The sequence below is a fragment of the Xyrauchen texanus genome, chromosome 5, assembly GCF_025860055.1.
Source record: "Xyrauchen texanus isolate HMW12.3.18 chromosome 5, RBS_HiC_50CHRs, whole genome shotgun sequence".
NCBI lineage: Eukaryota > Metazoa > Chordata > Actinopteri > Cypriniformes > Catostomidae > Xyrauchen > Xyrauchen texanus.
The window spans coordinates 5,697,713-5,715,234 of record NC_068280.1 but is presented as its reverse complement, the minus strand read 5'-3'; the positions used below and the strand labels follow the sequence as shown (position 1 = coordinate 5,715,234).

General features: G+C 36.9%; 2 protein-coding genes across 2 annotated transcripts; both read right to left on the bottom strand.

Moving 5' to 3' along the window:
* Positions 1-310: 310 nt before the first annotated feature.
* On the bottom strand, positions 311-5,545 carry hadh (hydroxyacyl-CoA dehydrogenase). The gene is made up of 8 exons (XM_052127079.1): positions 5,361-5,545; positions 4,741-4,869; positions 2,307-2,464; positions 2,067-2,193; positions 1,514-1,603; positions 1,018-1,090; positions 779-895; positions 311-690 (listed from the first exon to the last, which is right to left on the bottom strand). The coding sequence occupies exons 1-8, from the start codon at positions 5,475-5,477 to the stop codon at positions 572-574; spliced, it is 930 nt and encodes a 309-aa protein (XP_051983039.1). The 5' UTR covers positions 5,478-5,545; the 3' UTR covers positions 311-571.
* Positions 5,546-10,750: 5,205 nt separating this feature from the next.
* On the bottom strand, positions 10,751-17,167 carry sgms2a (sphingomyelin synthase 2a). Its single transcript, XM_052127442.1, has 5 exons — positions 16,606-17,167; positions 16,228-16,345; positions 14,688-14,841; positions 14,374-14,540; positions 10,751-11,441 (listed from the first exon to the last, which is right to left on the bottom strand). The coding sequence occupies exons 1-5, from the start codon at positions 17,040-17,042 to the stop codon at positions 11,256-11,258; spliced, it is 1,062 nt and encodes a 353-aa protein (XP_051983402.1). The 5' UTR covers positions 17,043-17,167; the 3' UTR covers positions 10,751-11,255.
* Between the last annotated feature and the right edge of the window lie 355 nt (positions 17,168-17,522).

Sequence of the window (17,522 nt, the reverse complement as noted above, 5' to 3'; positions counted from 1 at the left end):
CTGTAGTGGAATACATTTCAAAAGAAACACTCCCAACCCTGTTTATTTATAAAATCATGTGAAATTTCCAGTTCGATACACTGGTTTGAATCAAAAGAAATGTAAGGTCTCAAAGCGTCGTGAAGCAGAACATCCAACAATAAATTGGGGAACATCGACATAATGTATTGCCTCACACTACTAGAATCACTAGAAAGCGAATAGTTGAAGATAAAAAGTTTCTCTTTCAAATGTACTCATTCTATTTCCTGCAAATGTCAGAGATTAATATATAATGAACAAAAGAATAAAAATAACACTTGAAAAGACATTAAATTAATATATTTTAATGCCACAATATTACTAAAACAGACATTCAATATAAACGGATGGAAAGTTTTAACAATCATAGCAAGGCACTAGATGTAGTGTGACATCCAATCACTTAACTAGGTTTTATACATTCAAATTCATTTGCAGTTTATTATCAAACAGTCTTTTCTTGGCTTTTTAGTTCAGTCCAGTCCATTTTGTCACCGACTGGACATTTGTTCACTGGCTGAATTATGCGAAACTAGTAATCTTCACGCCATTATTTGTGCTTGTAGAATCCCTCACCGGTTTTCTTGCCCAATTTGCCCTCTGCCACCAGTTTGTTTAGCAAGGGGCTAGGGGCAAACAGGGGGTTATCAGGATCCATTGCATGCCAACCTATACACACAAACACATACAAAACTTGTTATATAAATCAACACTCAATACTATTACATCACAATGTGACATTATTCAAACTGCTCACCATCAATAATAAACTTTGAAGTGTCCAATCCAACATAGTCCAGAAGTTCAAATGGACCCATAGGATAACCAGCACCAAGCTTCATGGCCAAATCAATGTCTTCTTTGGAGCCGTGACCTGGACAGAATTGCACAGCATGATCAAACACAGAAATATGAACTATCTGGGTTCAAAATCTCTGGTTAGCCGTTACATTTCTTATCATCACCGCTATCAAATTGACAGCTGGATGAATGTACCTCTTTCATGCAGTCGAATAGCTTCAACCATGTAAGGAACCAGCAGGCGATTCACTATAAATCCTGGAGTGTCCTGAGAGGAGAAAGTAAATAAGAGTATTAACTATTATACAACATTATAATGAAACTGCATTATAAAAATCACACTGCTTGGTAGTTGCAATGTGGTTGCCAAGGTGTTTTTGGAAAAGTTTCTAAATCGCTATGTGGTTGCTAGGGTGTTCTGGGTGGTTGCTAAGTTGTTGAAAAGTCAGAAGAGCCCATACCAAATCAATGTAATATTTTCAACCATTTTGTCATCTACAAGGCAGAGATCAAATGTCTGATTGCTTTGAAAAGTAATAGCAAACCTCTCCTTAATAAGCCACATGATTTAAGGTATCATTCAAACCCAAGGGTGTGGTGCGGGATACATGCAAAAGTTTACAACTAACTATGCGCAATAGCAATAGTGATGCTTGCCTAAGTGTAAAATTGCTGATTGCAGAACACTTACTTTACACGATACAGGTTGTTTCCCCAAAGCTTTGCTGAATTCAAGGAGTGCATCAAAAGTCTTTTGGCTTGTTGACGGGGTCTTGATCACCTGAGATAAGACTTAGTTAAGGTAATGAAAACTATTCAAATAACTTCAGAATATTGAAGATTAAACATTTATGAGCCAAAAGAGAAAACAAAACAACCGGTGCAGACATTAGCAGAGCACAATTATTTTCGTGAATGTTAAAGGAATAGTTCACCCATCTCTCATAATTTACACTTCCTTATGCGGTCTCAAACTTGTATGACTTTTATTTCTTCTGTGGAACACAAGTGAAGATTTTGTGAAGGATATACAATGTCTGTTTGTCAATACAATGGATTCCCAAACATTTCAAGCTCCAAAAAGGACATCTCGAGTGGTTTAATCCATGCCTTCAGAACTGATATGAATGGTTTTGGGTGAAAAACTTCATAAGTGCAAGTAAACAATGCGAAAATGCTAATTATTTGGGTGAACTATCCCTTTATTGGCTGTGCAGTGAGTGAAACAAGAGCACAATCCAAACCTCGACCAACTTCATCATTGGGACGGGGTTGAAAAAATGAAGGCCGCCAAAACGATCTAATCTGGTTGTGGAGCTGGCGATGTCTGCGATTGGCAAGGAGGATGTGTTGCTTGCAAAGATAGTATGCCTAAAGAGAGCACAAACAACTAATACAACACTAAAAGTGATCATATTTAACTCCTAAATCTTATATACACAAACTCTGTATGTTAACATGCAAATAATGAGCGTTTTGCTTACTCTGAAGCCACTTTGTCCAGAGATCCAAAGAGATCCTGTTTGACTTTGAGGTTTTCCACAATGGCCTCCACCACAAGATCAGTGCTCTGGACTACAGACACAGCATCTGTACTCGTAGAACAATTTTTCAGAACTTTCTGAATGAACGCCTCGCCATCCTAGAGAATGTGACGGACAGTTATCTTTCCACATTTGGACTAACAATTAAGCAATATTAGCAATTAAAGAATATGGGTCAGTCCATCTGAAGTGGCACATTAATTGTAAAGTTGGATGCTTGACCATTTTTTGTTGTTGTATGTATTGGTATTGCAAAATCACCAGATTTTTATTTTAATTTTATTTGGTTTAACCACGATGGCCATCTTTAAGTCATGACACATGAAACATTTTGGTTATACAGCTGTTTACGTAAACCTCGATATCTCTCCACAGTAAGGCCCTAGCTCCTTGGAACAAAAACTGATCTCTAGAGCACATTACAAGGTACAGGTCCATATATAAAGGTTTTGCACATTCTTGTCCCTTAGACATAGAACTTAAGTCCTAATGCAGTGCTCAAGATTGCTCAAAGTTCCACTTTTAGGGTCAATTTATTATGTGAAGGGTTCATATCTGCTCTGTCAGTCATAACCCACTACTTAAACATTGTTATCAGGAAGTGTGTCATCTTTGTTCGACTCTTTGAGCATCTGCAGTAAGGTGTCTATACCTGGACACTAGTCACACTTTTTGAGCATGAGGTCATAACTGTTTGTCACAGAGTAGAAGTTCCAGCAGGTCCTTGTAGTCCACTTTTAGCTTGATCTCGAACCCTTCCAATTATAAATTACACTTATAGCAATCTTGAGCATTACATTAGGATTTAAGGTCCAAGTAACAAGAATATGCAAAATGTTAACATATGAAGATGTACCTTGTAATTAGGGATGTCCCGATACCGGGCTCACATACTCGTAAAAAGGCTCCAATACCAAAAGACGATACCATCTGACATACGAAGGTCATTCATTCAGTGCACAAATTAAATCCACGATCTGTCCTAATGTGATTATTAAACAGCAAAGGCTGCAATTTCATTTAATAAAGATATAATATATAACGTATATTTACAAATTTAGCATTTGCTGTTCATGGATTTTGTGATCATAGAGCTCTTCCAGGTATATAGCCATAAACCAGCATAACTAGTCAAAATTAAAGCCATTTCAAAATAAAAACGTCATTTAAATGGGCAAAAATGGACACCAGACATGTATCACTACTGTGTAGTTGTGGAATACTCACAGTGTTATATTTAATTTATATTTGTGTTATATTTAAGCAATACCTCACATCTCTGCTGCTCTGTTGTGCAGCACTTTATTTGACAAACATAACTTCAATGTTGTAGTTTAAGGATCTGTATAAAAGCACTTCATATGATAAAAATTATTTAATGTAATGTTGAAAATTGCTGGTAATGGTTCGCTTGTCATTTGATTAAAGTTTCATTCAATTAATTTATTTAGACACCCTTTAACAATAAAATTGAACTGTTGAATATGAATGTAGAGATGCTTCTGTTCATGAAAAAAAATCAACTTAAATTTGCAAAAGAATGCTTACTGATGGATGACCTTTACATCATGGTTTTAATTTGAGTTACAGTTGCTGAAACATATAAAGTCAGCAGGTGAACTCTCTTGGTTTTGATTATAGTGATGATTTTATATAGATATTATGTATGATTTTATATAGAAAACTGAAACATTGCCAAAAAAAAAAACAGGTATCGGACTCCATATCGGTGAGTACTGAAAAAGAGGTATCAGTACTCGTACTCCAAAAAATGGTATCCTGACCATCACTACTTGTAATGTGCTCTAGAGATCAGTTTTTCTCCAAGGAGCAATGATCATACTGAGCCAAGATATTGAGGTTTCTGTAAACAGCTGTATAACCAAAATTTGTCAAGTGCCATGACACAAAGATGGCCGTCGTGGTTAAAACAAGTCAAATAAAAATAAAAAATCTGGTGGTTTTGCAATGCCAAAACACAGAGGTAATCACTCAAAAAAAAAAAAAAAAACATTTTAAAACAGGAAAATTAAAAATGGTCTTGTATTGGACAACATGAGATGGTCTGACCCAAATCAAAATGTAAGTTTTGTGGCTTTTAGTTATATATATATTTGCTTTGTAGCATAAAAGCTGTCAAAATTCACTTTTACGCATTGAACATTTGCAGTCTTTCTTCCAAGAAAACAGACCAAAAGTGTTGCTGACATCATCTTGCACTCATGGGCGTATACAAACTTTGGTCCAATGAGATTCACTTTGAGAATGCCACTCCTCTAATAACACCTACTGGACTAGAACATACACTGACCCAGAAAAGAACTGTCCTCCTCAATAAATTGTTATTTCTGTCTAAAATATAAATTTTACTGACCTCCGGTTTTTCTGCAAATTTCTTCTTGGCCACTCTTTTTATGCTGTTTTCTATGACCTTAACGGACTTCTTCAAAATGTCCTCAGACGTGTCAACCAGCACCACTGAATGCCCTGTGGTTGCAGCGACCTGAAAAATAAATAAATAAATAAATAAATGCATGAAATGTGCATGACGCGTTCTATAATGACGTCATAAAACACGGGCGATTGTTGTGACGTAGACAGCTTGCTTAATAAGTGTCCACTGTTTAGATTTAAAGATGCACATAGAATTTGACTTACTCTATTAGGTAGGTAGAATTAAATAAACAAATCTATTTAAACGTTTAAATGGTTTTAAGCAGTTTGTGAGTTTGGGAATTTCAGATATCTGGGTAAAAGGTCAACCTACGACATAAAAAGATACATGACGAGCAAAACATGGTGAAGTTTGCGACCAAGCCTAATGATTCCTTTAAACATTGTTCTTCGCAATACAACTACATGAAACATGCAACTATCAAAATAAATAACTTTTATCAAGTTCTCATCAAAGGTGGTGAGTGATAGCATTTAGCTTGTAGCCTGACTTTGCAATAAAATAGCATTTGCACGTGAATGCACACGTATTTATTTTACCTGTGCAATGCCTGCACCCATAAGTCCGCCTCCGATAATAGTGACATGTTTAATCGCTGCTTGTCTTGAAGCAGATGATGAGAGAGATCTTACGAACTGACGCGTAATGAAAGCCATGACCGTGTTGCGGACTCACTGACAGAAAGCGCGTGGCGGGCACACAGGACTGCTATGCGCGTGCTCGAGAACTGGAGGAAGGTTGAACTGATCACGTGGTTTCTTTCCCTTGCGATGATGACCTTTCACATAATTAGTAGGTGTTTGCAAACAATTCATTCATGTGTTTATAGATAGTTTTAGGAGATATATCAAACGGGATGAAGGAAATCAAATTGATTATGTGATTTCAAATAATTTATTAGAATATTACAATTTGCAAAACTGTACTGTTTTATAAGATCATACGAAAAAGAACACAATAATACTTGCTTTTTGAAATAATAGCTCTAATAATTATTATTCAATAATTAAAAACAAAGTCACAAAATAAGATCATGATGCAGTTATAACTGAAATGGTAAGCAGACAGTTTGCAGATAAAACTATCATAACATTATTTGCCAACACATTACAGTAATGTTCTATTTATATTACCTTAGTTAATGCATTATGAACTAACAATTAAAAATGATTTATGCATAATTTATTAATCAAGTTCAATGTTAATTTATCAAAATAGTAATGTACATTATTAGTTAATAATTCATTAAGTAATATTAACATATGCAACATTTAATGCAAATAATAAAATAAAAAACAAATAGTGGTATATGAACAAATTTATATTAACCGAGATTATTAAGTGCTTTAATGGGATAGTTCACCCAAAAATGAAAATTCTCTCATCATTTACTCACCGCCATCCCAGATGTGTATAACTTTCACATTTTTTAAAGAATATTTCAGCTCTGTTGGTGAATGGTGGCTAGAACTTCGAAGCTCCAAAAAGCGCATAAAGGCAGCATACAAGTAATCCATAAGACTCCAGTGGTTAAAGCCATATGTTCAGAAGTGCTAAGAAAGGTGTGGGTGAGAAACAGACCAATATTTAAGTCCATTTGTACTATAAATCTCCACTTTTACCTCCACATTATTCTTTTGTTTTTGGCATTCTTCTTGCATATTGACACCTGCTGGGCAGGGAAGAGAATTCATAGTAAAAAAAAAGGACTGAAATATTGATCTGTTTATTGCCAAAATACTTCCAACCACATACTTTAAAACAGCCCTAAACAAGAATTATCAAACAGTAGGACTTTGATATTAGCTTTTCACAGCTTTTTTCATACCAGATGATAGATTACCTCATTCTGTACAACTTGAGGAACTGGTGTGAATCAAATTGAATTTTAAACATTTAAGATTATAAAAAAAAAAAAAACTTTTTCAAACAAGTCCTAGGCCATTCACCAAACCAGTAAACAGTCCCAATATCAATAATTATCAAAAAAGTTTGAACTTTTGATTCATCATTACAATGGTACATCAAAATGTTCAAAGTGGACCACATTTACTTACATTTTTATATCTCTTGAATGGAATGAGATATTATCACCAAATTTGGACATTTATGTAGGATGTCAATCTGAGTACACATGAAAAAATTGCACACCTCTGCCTCTTGTTGGCCCTATACAGTCATGAATGTAAATGTGGCAGGGCGGAGGGCTGGGCCGGGTCATGATTCTACACACCCGGTCCTTTATCAGGCTAATCAAGCCTCCGAGAGGGATAAAGGCCGACTGCGGACGGTTGTGAGGGAGAGAGAGATCGTTTATGGACATGTCTGTCATGTGTGTGTTTGTGTCTTTTAAGTTTCTCATTAAAATATAATTTGTATTGTCAAGCCGGTTCTTGCCTCCTTCTTTCCATTGAACTACGTTACAGTAAAAAATGCCATATGTCTGTGCTACCTAACATGATGGTTCTCAAAAATTAAGGTACTTTATCATTGTTTTAGGAGCTAATGTAGGCTACTGTCTAATTAATACTTAATATTGATTGCATATGTACTTAAAGGACCTTAAAAGCTTGAACCCTATTAATTGCTGCTTGCAACTATATTTATTATTATTATTATTATTATTTTATCAAATACAGTACTGCTCAGCAGAGCACCACAGTAATAATGAAAACATTGATGAAAACTGTTATTCAATACAACAGCATTCTTGCTTGTAATATATTGCTTAATATAATGTTATTATTGTTTACTTATTATTCTTATAATTTATTAATAAACTGAATATTTAATTTTACTTCACAGTAGTAGTATATTTCTGAAGCAATTTCTCTCATTTTAAAGCTGCAGAAGCCAGTAGCTGCCGTTTAGGTCGCTAGTGGGCGTTCCCACTACAGGTTGCCTAGTAATGTTTATTAAGGACTTTCACGGATGCCATTCCATTGCTGTTGACAGCGAATACTTTTTTTGCCGCTAAAAACAAACATTTTGGAGGGAAAAGACTAAATATAAATGGAATCAGTACATAAAATGCTTTATATCAAAGATGAACTAGAAACTGAGGCGAAAATGCAAACGCCGGTCTGTCTGGGTCCACAAAACCATTTAATTTTGGAGTCATCACGGTGAGTACCACCGGCTGGTGCAGGAGCTGTGGCTGGATGAAGTCCAGTTCCAGCAGTACTTCAGGCTGCACAGCACATTCAGATCCCAGCCCTTTGTGATTTAATCTTCACACTAGGATATATCACAACTTTAATGTGATTAATTAAAGCTGTACTACGTAGTTTTGTGCTCCCTAGCGACATCTGCGGTTGAAACTTAAAATTGCAAGCAATTTGCGGAAGAATATATAACATCAGCCGTGTTCTGGCTCTGCTCTTCTGGCGGATGAATCTCCCAATTTGAGATACCTGGACATCGCCTATTTGTGATCATGTCTGAGTCATAATGTGCTATTTTCATGTTGATATAATGTTATACGATTAAACATTTGAAACTGAGATTTTATTTGCTTTGATGAAGATAAACAACACTCATATTTACATATTTGACTGAAAGATAAACATCCATCTAGTCTGAACTGAGTGAGTTTGACTGAACTGAGTTGAACAGCGTAATTCGTTTTTCGAACAGGAACATGAGACAGCCGGCACTTCTTTCCTGTGTGTGTGTGTGTGTGTGTGTGTGTGTGTGTGTGTGTGTGTGTGTGTGTGTGTGTGTGTGTGTGTGTGTGTGTGTGTGTGTGTGTGTGTGTGTGGACATGACATAATGACGCAAGGATGAACGTCATAAGCCAGTGATTTCGTGCCAAATCAAACCCAAAAGCTCAAAATACAAATTATTTTTATAGGCTTAGAGTAGCAATTTTTTTTGAATACTGATTGTTTATGTGCTCATTCAGTAATGGCAATTTGTTCATTTTTAAACAAAAAATCTTACATAGTGCAGCTTTAAGTATTAATACATTAATGTTATTCCAGATATGTCAAATTCCATGACATTCCCTGTTTAATATTTAATTTCATTTTTATGATTGGACTCTGCAATTCCATACTAGTTTTTTTTTAAATTATTATTAAATAAGAAAATTTTAAGTCATAGGGCCCTACATTCACATGATTGTAAAACATTTCTCATTCTTTTTAAATTATAATCAGCAATAATTATGAGATATATTATATATATATTTTACAATTATTGCCCATATTAAAAATATAACCTACTGAAATAAATAAACAGATTCACATTGTATATAATAATATTGAAGTGGGTCCTGACAACCTTATTATTGGTATACTAACTTTATTATTAAGAAATAAAATACAGCAATAGACTTCCAGCCTTAAAGCAAATTACAAGAACAAACCAGAGTCCACACAAATGCAAGGAAGGAGTGGATGGAAATATAATAGATGGGGAGATCAATAACATAAAAGATTAAGAATCTAAAATTTTAACAAAGATGGAGCTGCTTAAATAAGTAATTATACTGTATATTAAATGATAATGATTATTTCTCTTTGACTTTTCTGATTAATTGGTTAAACATTAATTATTAATAACACTGCCCTTCAAAGGCAAAATGCAAAATTGAGTTATAAATAAAATCAAGTCTTTTAGACTATGATCTGTCCTGTGACAGAAGAGTTCAGCCCATATGCTAAAATTCAGAGAAAACTTGATGTGAAAATGGAATTACTACAAAATCCACATCAAAATAATTTGATGGATGGATGGAAAGTAATGCCATGTCAGCACCAAAGGTTATTTTCATGGCAAAAACAGAGTAGTTTAAAGCATAATTACAAAAAACAAAAAACTATCACAGCACTGTAAAAATATTTAAATAAAAGAGATTTCACCGAATGTACAACAGGGGAAACAGAAGCACTCATCCTGCAAAACAATGTATCCAGCCATTGCAGCGAATGGTACCATCAGCTAATATTGGCAGGTATGGTGCTTTACGATTCAGGTCCAGTATTTCGCGAACACCTGCAGTATAAATTTAGGGAGCTGAGGTGGAGGGAGGTATTTGATGAGTAGGAAGACGGTGCTTGTGGTAAATTAACAGAAGCCACATAGTCACTGCTTAGAGACAAAGTATAGTCAGGACATTACTGATGTAAAAAAAACGGCACCATCACTATTTTAAAAAAGTTATTTTTAATCAAATCTAGACAGTCCCCATTACCAGCAGCCATCCCTCCAACACCTTATCCTAGAGTAGGGTCAATTAAGGTCAATAGTAGGCCAAAAATGCTAAAAAAAGAAACAGCTTTCTCTAGACACTCATCAGTCAATCATTGTTTTGAGGAATGAATCTATACAATGCTTGAAATTGCCAAAAAACTGCAGATTTCATACAAAGGTGTAACAACAGTCTTCAAAGACAAAGAACAACCGGCTCTAACAAGGACAGAAAGAGATGTGGAAGAACAGATGTATAACTAAACAAGAGGATCAGTACATCAGAGTCTCTAGTTTGAGAAATAGACGCCTCACATATCCTCCGCTGACAGCTTCATTGAATTCTACCCGCTAAACTCCAGTTTCATGTACAACAGTAAAGAGAAGACTCAGGGGTGCAGAACTTATGGGAAGAATGGCAAAGAAAAAGAAACTTGTGAAACAGAAAAACAAAAAGAAAAGGTTCGAGTGGGCAAAGAAACACAGACATTGTACAACAGATAACTGGAAAAGAGTGTTATGGATCTTAACACCATTAACCTTTTGTGGGATCAGCTAGATGTAAGGCCTACATAATATACTCTACAGACATCTTTTGAACTGAAAAGACTTGTATTTAGAAATTAATAATAGTCTGTTTAGAATTGAGTGGCATTTTATCTTGTTGGTGTTGTATTTTAATGACAAACATTTGATAATTTTATGATCATATATTAAGAACTACACCGGTCTGTAATATAAACCATTTATTGGGACTTTCCCAAAATATACCTAAAAACACTAAAAGAATAAAAAAAAACAGCATGCATTGATAACATCAAATAGTATTGTATTAAATTAATGAAACATTTCTAAACAACACTAGCAATGGTAAACATATGCTTAAAGGACAAATAAATAGACAAAATTAGGCAACTAGAAGACGGCATGCTCAAAATGTTGGTTTATCATGTGAGAGAAACACAGAAAAGAGAGAGAAATACATTTTATAACCATACCGCTTTCACTAGGGCCCTTGCTGCAAACCCTTGTGTTACTTTACGTGGCCACATTGACTGTAAATAAATTACTATAAAAGATGCAATGCAAAATGATTATTACAAATACTATGGCTCATTGCTATGTGTCCAATTCAAAACTCTACATCTAACATTTCTCAACATTTAACAATCTCTGGTATGATAAACATTTAGATAGCTATGAGCAAAATACTATACAAAACATTGTTCTGCATTTAATAATCACTCTTCCCGGCCACTCTGCACCATGGAGTATTTCTTACAAGGATTCTTCAGGCAGACAGGGGGCCATGTGATTGGCCAGGAGAAAGAACAGGGCACTTGGGTCTGAACGTTCCTCTCAAAGAAGTTAAACACAGGATTCCACCAGGTGTGAGTGAGGTAGTTGTTCGGAGAACACTTCAAAGTCTGTTGAAAACAGTAAAGAATGTAACTGTAGTATCAATAACATTTTCAGAGGATAAAATCAATAGAAAGAAACAGTTTTGGTCATGCAGATAAAATCTTACCTTTGGTTTTCTAAAATACATCTCACAAACAGATACATCTCTAATAATGTCTAGGTTAATAAAAACTCCTATAGTACAATTTATTTTTATAACAGAAAGCTCCGAAGCAATTTAGATTAGAAAATATAATGATAATCAGCATTATCATCATCTGACAAAAACCCTGGAGCAACCTTAGAACAAAGGTACAACTGTGGTACATATATCACCTGAAAGGGATCTAACCTGTGACATTTGCATCACCAGCCCAAGGCTTTAACCACTCAAGTGCACACATATTTATTCTTAAAGGGGATGCTTTTTATCACCATCATCACCACACATTATATAACACCCGCGACTTTAGTTGTAACCGAAACTGTGATGTGTTTTGACAGTTTGAAAGGATTTTTTCCTGTATAAAAGAGCAAGACTGGCATAAATGGACTATGCTGCACTTTATATCCATCAGGGAGTGATTTCTCTAATGCCTGGCCTAATGGATTTTGATATTGTGTTCTCTGAATCATGTAAACACTTTCGGTAAGAGGCTCGGTGCTGTTTTGGTGCCCTAGGTTTAATGACACACCCTAAATATGTGGGTCTCTGTGGTGTCAGATGTCCATTTTAAATGATAGGTCAAGCCTCAGTATTAATGTACTTACACTGTTAAAAACACTTGTTGAAGTGCAACTTTATATGTAAGAATGCATACTTTAGTTACATAAATTACATCCTGTAAAGACCCCATGAAATCAAAATGGGAATTGTATGGCTTTTGGTTCATCTTAATAGCTTTGAGGGCATTTATATGCACTAAAAAAAGTTTTTAATTTACATGATGTAATCATGTACATCTGTGTGATGTGGTATCTGGCACCAAGACATTAGCAGCATATCCTTCAAGTCCTGTCAGTTGCGAGGTAGATCCACTATGGATCGGAATTGTTGGTCCAGCACATCCCACAGATGCTCAATTGGATTATGGAGGCCAGGGCAACACCTTGAACATTTCATCATGTTCCTTAAACCATTCCCAAACAATGTGTGGAGTGTGGCAAGGTGTATTATCCCGCTGAAAGAGGCCACTGCATCAGGGAATACCATTGCAATGAAGGGGTGCACCTGGTCTGCAACAATGTTTAGGTAGGTGGTACGTGCCAAATTGACATGCACCGAGCATCACACTCCCTCCACCGGCTTGTCGTCTTCCCACATTGCATCCTGGTGCCATCACTTCCCAAGGTAAACAGCACAAATGTACACGGCTGCCCAAGTGATGTAAAAGAAAATGGGACTTATCAGACCAGGTGACCTTCTTCCAATGCTCCAAAGTCCAGTTCCAACGCCTGCGTTCCCATTGTACGTGCTTTCAATGGTGGACAGGTGTCATCATGGGCACTTTGACCTATCTGTGACTATGCAGCCCTATACGCAGCAGGCTGTGATGCACTTGTGACACATTCCTCCCATAACCATCACTGAAATTTTCTCTGACTTGTGCCACAGAAGACCTTCTGTCGATTTGGACCAGATGGGATTGCCTTCATTGCCCTTGTGCATTAATGAGCCTTTGGCGCCCAACAACCTGTTGCCGGTTTGTGGTTTGTACCTCCTCAGACCACTGTCGGTAGGCACTCACCGCTGCAGACTGTTAGCACTCCACAAGCCTTGCTGTTTCAGAGATGCTCTGACCCAGTCGTCTGGCCATAACAATTTGGCCCTTGTCAAAACTCCTGCCCATTTCTCCTGCAATGAACACGTTGACTACGAGAAATGATTGTACGCGTACCATCTAATATATCCAAACCTTGACATGTGGCCTTGTTATGAGATGATCAACATTATTCGCTTCACCTGTACATTTTGGCTCATCAGTGTAGTTTTTCAGTGTAGTTTGTGTGCGTAATATGCTGTAAAGATGCACAATATACGATATCAATGTTGTCAGATTTTACTTCTGATATGAAATATGTTCTTTGATCTTAATCTTGACAGTTTTTTGGAGATTTCGGTCTTTCCCCATTCAATTAAATAGGAGTGTTTACATAGAAAAATAGCTGCCAGAGAGCATTCCAAAGACGGCTGCTGAGTGGATTGACTCGCTTATAGACTTTGGAAGTAATTGCGCCTTGAGAAAGCAACACACTACACCCTCAGTCTAAGCAGGAGCTCCACCCTTCACCACAGTAGTAACCCAGCATAACAGATTCGGTTCTGAATATCAAAATAACAACATTAGACACTATTAAGCCACCCCCTTTTCTCATCTTGCTCAAAAATAAATAAAATAACACTTAATTTCAAAATGTTTACTTTCCTTATCAAGTCCCATGCAATGCATGCTGGAACCTAAAAATTCTCTGCCCAAATCCACTAGCCCATGTTGTTGAATAGACTTCATTGGCTCACATTACCCTACATAATGTAATCTAGTAGAGTGCACATTTTAGAGAATTACATTAATTGTGAGCAAAGAAAACCAGTTTAGAATATAAACACAATTGTGTTGTATTGATCACAAATAATATGGTTTAGTATATCGGACAACCTGCACTTTCCCAAAATCATGGTTTTGCCGGACTGTGATGTAAACTATATGAAAAATATGACTTGCAGCCTCAGTCACCATTCGCTTTCATTGTATGGAGAAAAAGATACAATTGAAGTGAAAGGTGACTGAGGCTAACATTCTGTCTAACATCTCCTTTTGTGTTCCATTTTGTATTGTGTAAGTCATACTGTACTGGAACAACATGAGGGTGAGCAAATAATGGCAGAATTCATGGCAACATAAAGTTCACTAAAATGATTAAACCATCTCTACTCATTGATATTAATGCTATGTATACCTGCAAATTGGCCATAGTGTGATACCAGTAGAACAGTCGGGTGGTGATAAAATAGGCCACAACCACATCCACACTGTAGTGCTCATGGGCCACCAAGATGCACACTATACCCACAGCAGCCATTAACCAGCACAGCAGGTGATACCACCAGAAAGAGCGAGGAGAATCTGCGATAAAAGAATGAATGTGTCAAAACAGTGTGATCAGTTATAAAAGAGTGGTCCAAATCAGTAAATTATAAGGACTGCCTGTCAAGTTATGTTCTAAGACAGCATGGTTTTGGGACAAAGCAATCTTTTGAGAAAGTGACATACACTCCTTGATGAAGAGGTATGTGAGTGTGAGCATGACAGTGTGGCCACTGTACAGGAAGTCTCCACAAAGCAGATGAGAGCCAGTGATCGATAATCCACCACCAGAGATCAACTGCAGGACACGCTGCAGCATTGCCTGGGAATCTCCATACAGCTAAATGAGAGGGTAGGAGAGAGATGCAGTAAGAGGGGGAAATACTATGAAGGAATTGCATCTATTGCGTCATTTATTTACACGTCTGCATTGTTTTAGCACTTGATCCACTAAAGGACTTATGCAAATCAGGTATCAGCACAAACATATCTGGCTAAAATAAATCAATGCTCGTTGCAATTCAACATTTTGCTAGCTGGTTCTGAGTGCTTGGTGGATGATGCAGCACACCAACATAATATGGCATATTTTAATGGGATTGGAAAGCATCAGTCCACCACTGCGATCCCGACACCTGAATCAGCGCTTTAAAATGCCAGAAGTGGAAAGTAAAATCCAATCAAGATAAATGCCCGGCAATAACACTCTTCACCATTATTTGAAGCATAACTGCTGCAGTGATTGCTAGAAAATGTACACAATGTACAACAATATTTCTTTTACAGCCTGTTTTCAATGGACGGTAATAGCAAAACTTTAATTGCAGCAGAAAAATGCAGCTGACTTTTGTCAATAAGACACAGTTCATAATAAGCATAATTTACAAAGGAGGTGTGTTTGTGCCGCAAATGATTACAGTTACTCATTAAAGGTATAGTTCATCCAAAAATGTTAATTCTCTCATTATTTACTCACCCTAATGCCATCCCAGATGTGTATGACTTTCTACTTTCTGCTGAACACAAACAAAATATTTTTAGAAGAATGCCTCAGGTCTGTACGTCCATACAATGCAAGTGAATGGTGACCAGAACTTTCAAGCTTCAAAAATCGCATACAGTAAAGGCAGCATAAAAGTAATCCAGACCCCAGTGGTTAAATCCATTTCTTCAGAAGCTGTATGATAGTAGTGGGTGAGAAACAGATCAATATTTAAGTCCTATTTTACTTAAAATCTCAACTTTCACTTTCACATTCTGACTGTGAAAGTGAAAATGGAGATTTATAGAATAAAGGACTTAAATATTGATCTGTTTCTCACCCACACTTATCATATAACTTCTGAAGAAATGGATTTAACTACTGGGGTCTTTTATGCTGCTTTTATTAGCTTTTTGGACCTTCAGATTTCTGGCCACAATTCACTTGCATTGAAAGGACCAACAGAGCTGAGAAATTCTTCTAAAAATTTGTGTTCAGCAGGAGACAAAGTCATCCACATCTGGCATGAGGGTGAGTACCGGTAAATGATGAGAAAATTAACAATTTTGGGCAAACTAACCCTTTAAACCTTTTAGATTATTCACCGGATATTCTCTCAGTCCAGAGGAAATAGAGGACATTACAGATTTAATCATGTCTTTTCTACTCTTATAATAGGTATTAGATCCTGAGGGGAAGATTGCAGAGAGTAACAACTGATATACTTTTTAAATGTACATTTACCTTCGGGGCACAGACCATGTGCATGCCAGGCACGGGTAGAGTGGTAATGTACATGGTGATGCATCTATACATGTACAATGTGCCCAGCAGAAATAAATATCGTCTTCCCACAATAGCCCTGTAAACAACAGAATCAATTTAAAATGAATTTTGATTACCATTCAGAAGTTAGGTTACATCAGATTGTGAATAATTTTTAATGCACCACATTGACCACAAGTGAGATTCATTTTTTCAATGTAAGATACATTTGCACAAAGTGTATTGCATTTACATTAACTGCATCCTGCCCTACTTCTTATAGAACTATGCTCAATACAATACATTGCTATTGATATAATGAATTGGATCACCACTAGACTGAGTGATGCCTCTTACTTGTAGCTGTGAAATAGCCACTGAATGGACCAGATGGACACCAGAACCATTCCATTGACCTCAGTCACTGTGAACGCCCACTGTACCCGGTCTACATAGTCAAAGAACTTATCCGGCAGGGGTGGGCTGCTCTCCTTGGGAGGCACTCTCTCATGGACCACTGTGATCACAAATGTGGTCAGAACCAGGTTTAAAATAGCATAAAACAAAGCAATGAACGTCTTCCACCATTCTAATGGCAATCTGTTGCCTTTCCCATCCGGCACTGAGATTTTGACATAGTCCCGATGTCTCACCAGGCCTTTCCTCAATCCGTTCCGATTTGTGTCCTCAGTGGTGTTGCTGTGGACAGGGCAAGATATAGCAATGGTTGGAGGTCCATCGGTTCTGTAGGTCTTTGTGGGGTCCTTGTTTCCTTGGTGGTCCTGCGTCGCCATGAGTGCCTACAACTACCCACTAATTACCACGTTCCTGGCAACACTCTCCAGTAAGGCACTGTGGGTTACACTCCTCTGTGGTGATAATGAAAGGCCAGTGATCTTCAGCTCTCAAATGACATGGGTGGAACAGTCTTTTTGAAAAGAGAACACAAGAAAATATGTTAAAGACCATTATAGACATAAGATCGACAGCGTTACATTGTCCGTGCGCATTGTTTAAAAATTCGGACTCCTTCCGACTGCCTATATTGCCTTTGCCAAATCTGCCTCTAAATTGACCGGTTAAATGGACTCTCTTGTTTTGTGATGGCACTAGATGGTGTAGTGGTCTAAACCACAGTACTGGTAAACTGGTAATCAGAAGGTTGTTGGTTCAAACCCCACAGCCACCACCATTGTGTCCTTGAGTAAGGCACTTAACTAAAGGTTGCTCTGGGGGATTGTCCCTGTAAGAAGGGCTCTGTAAGTCGCTTTGGA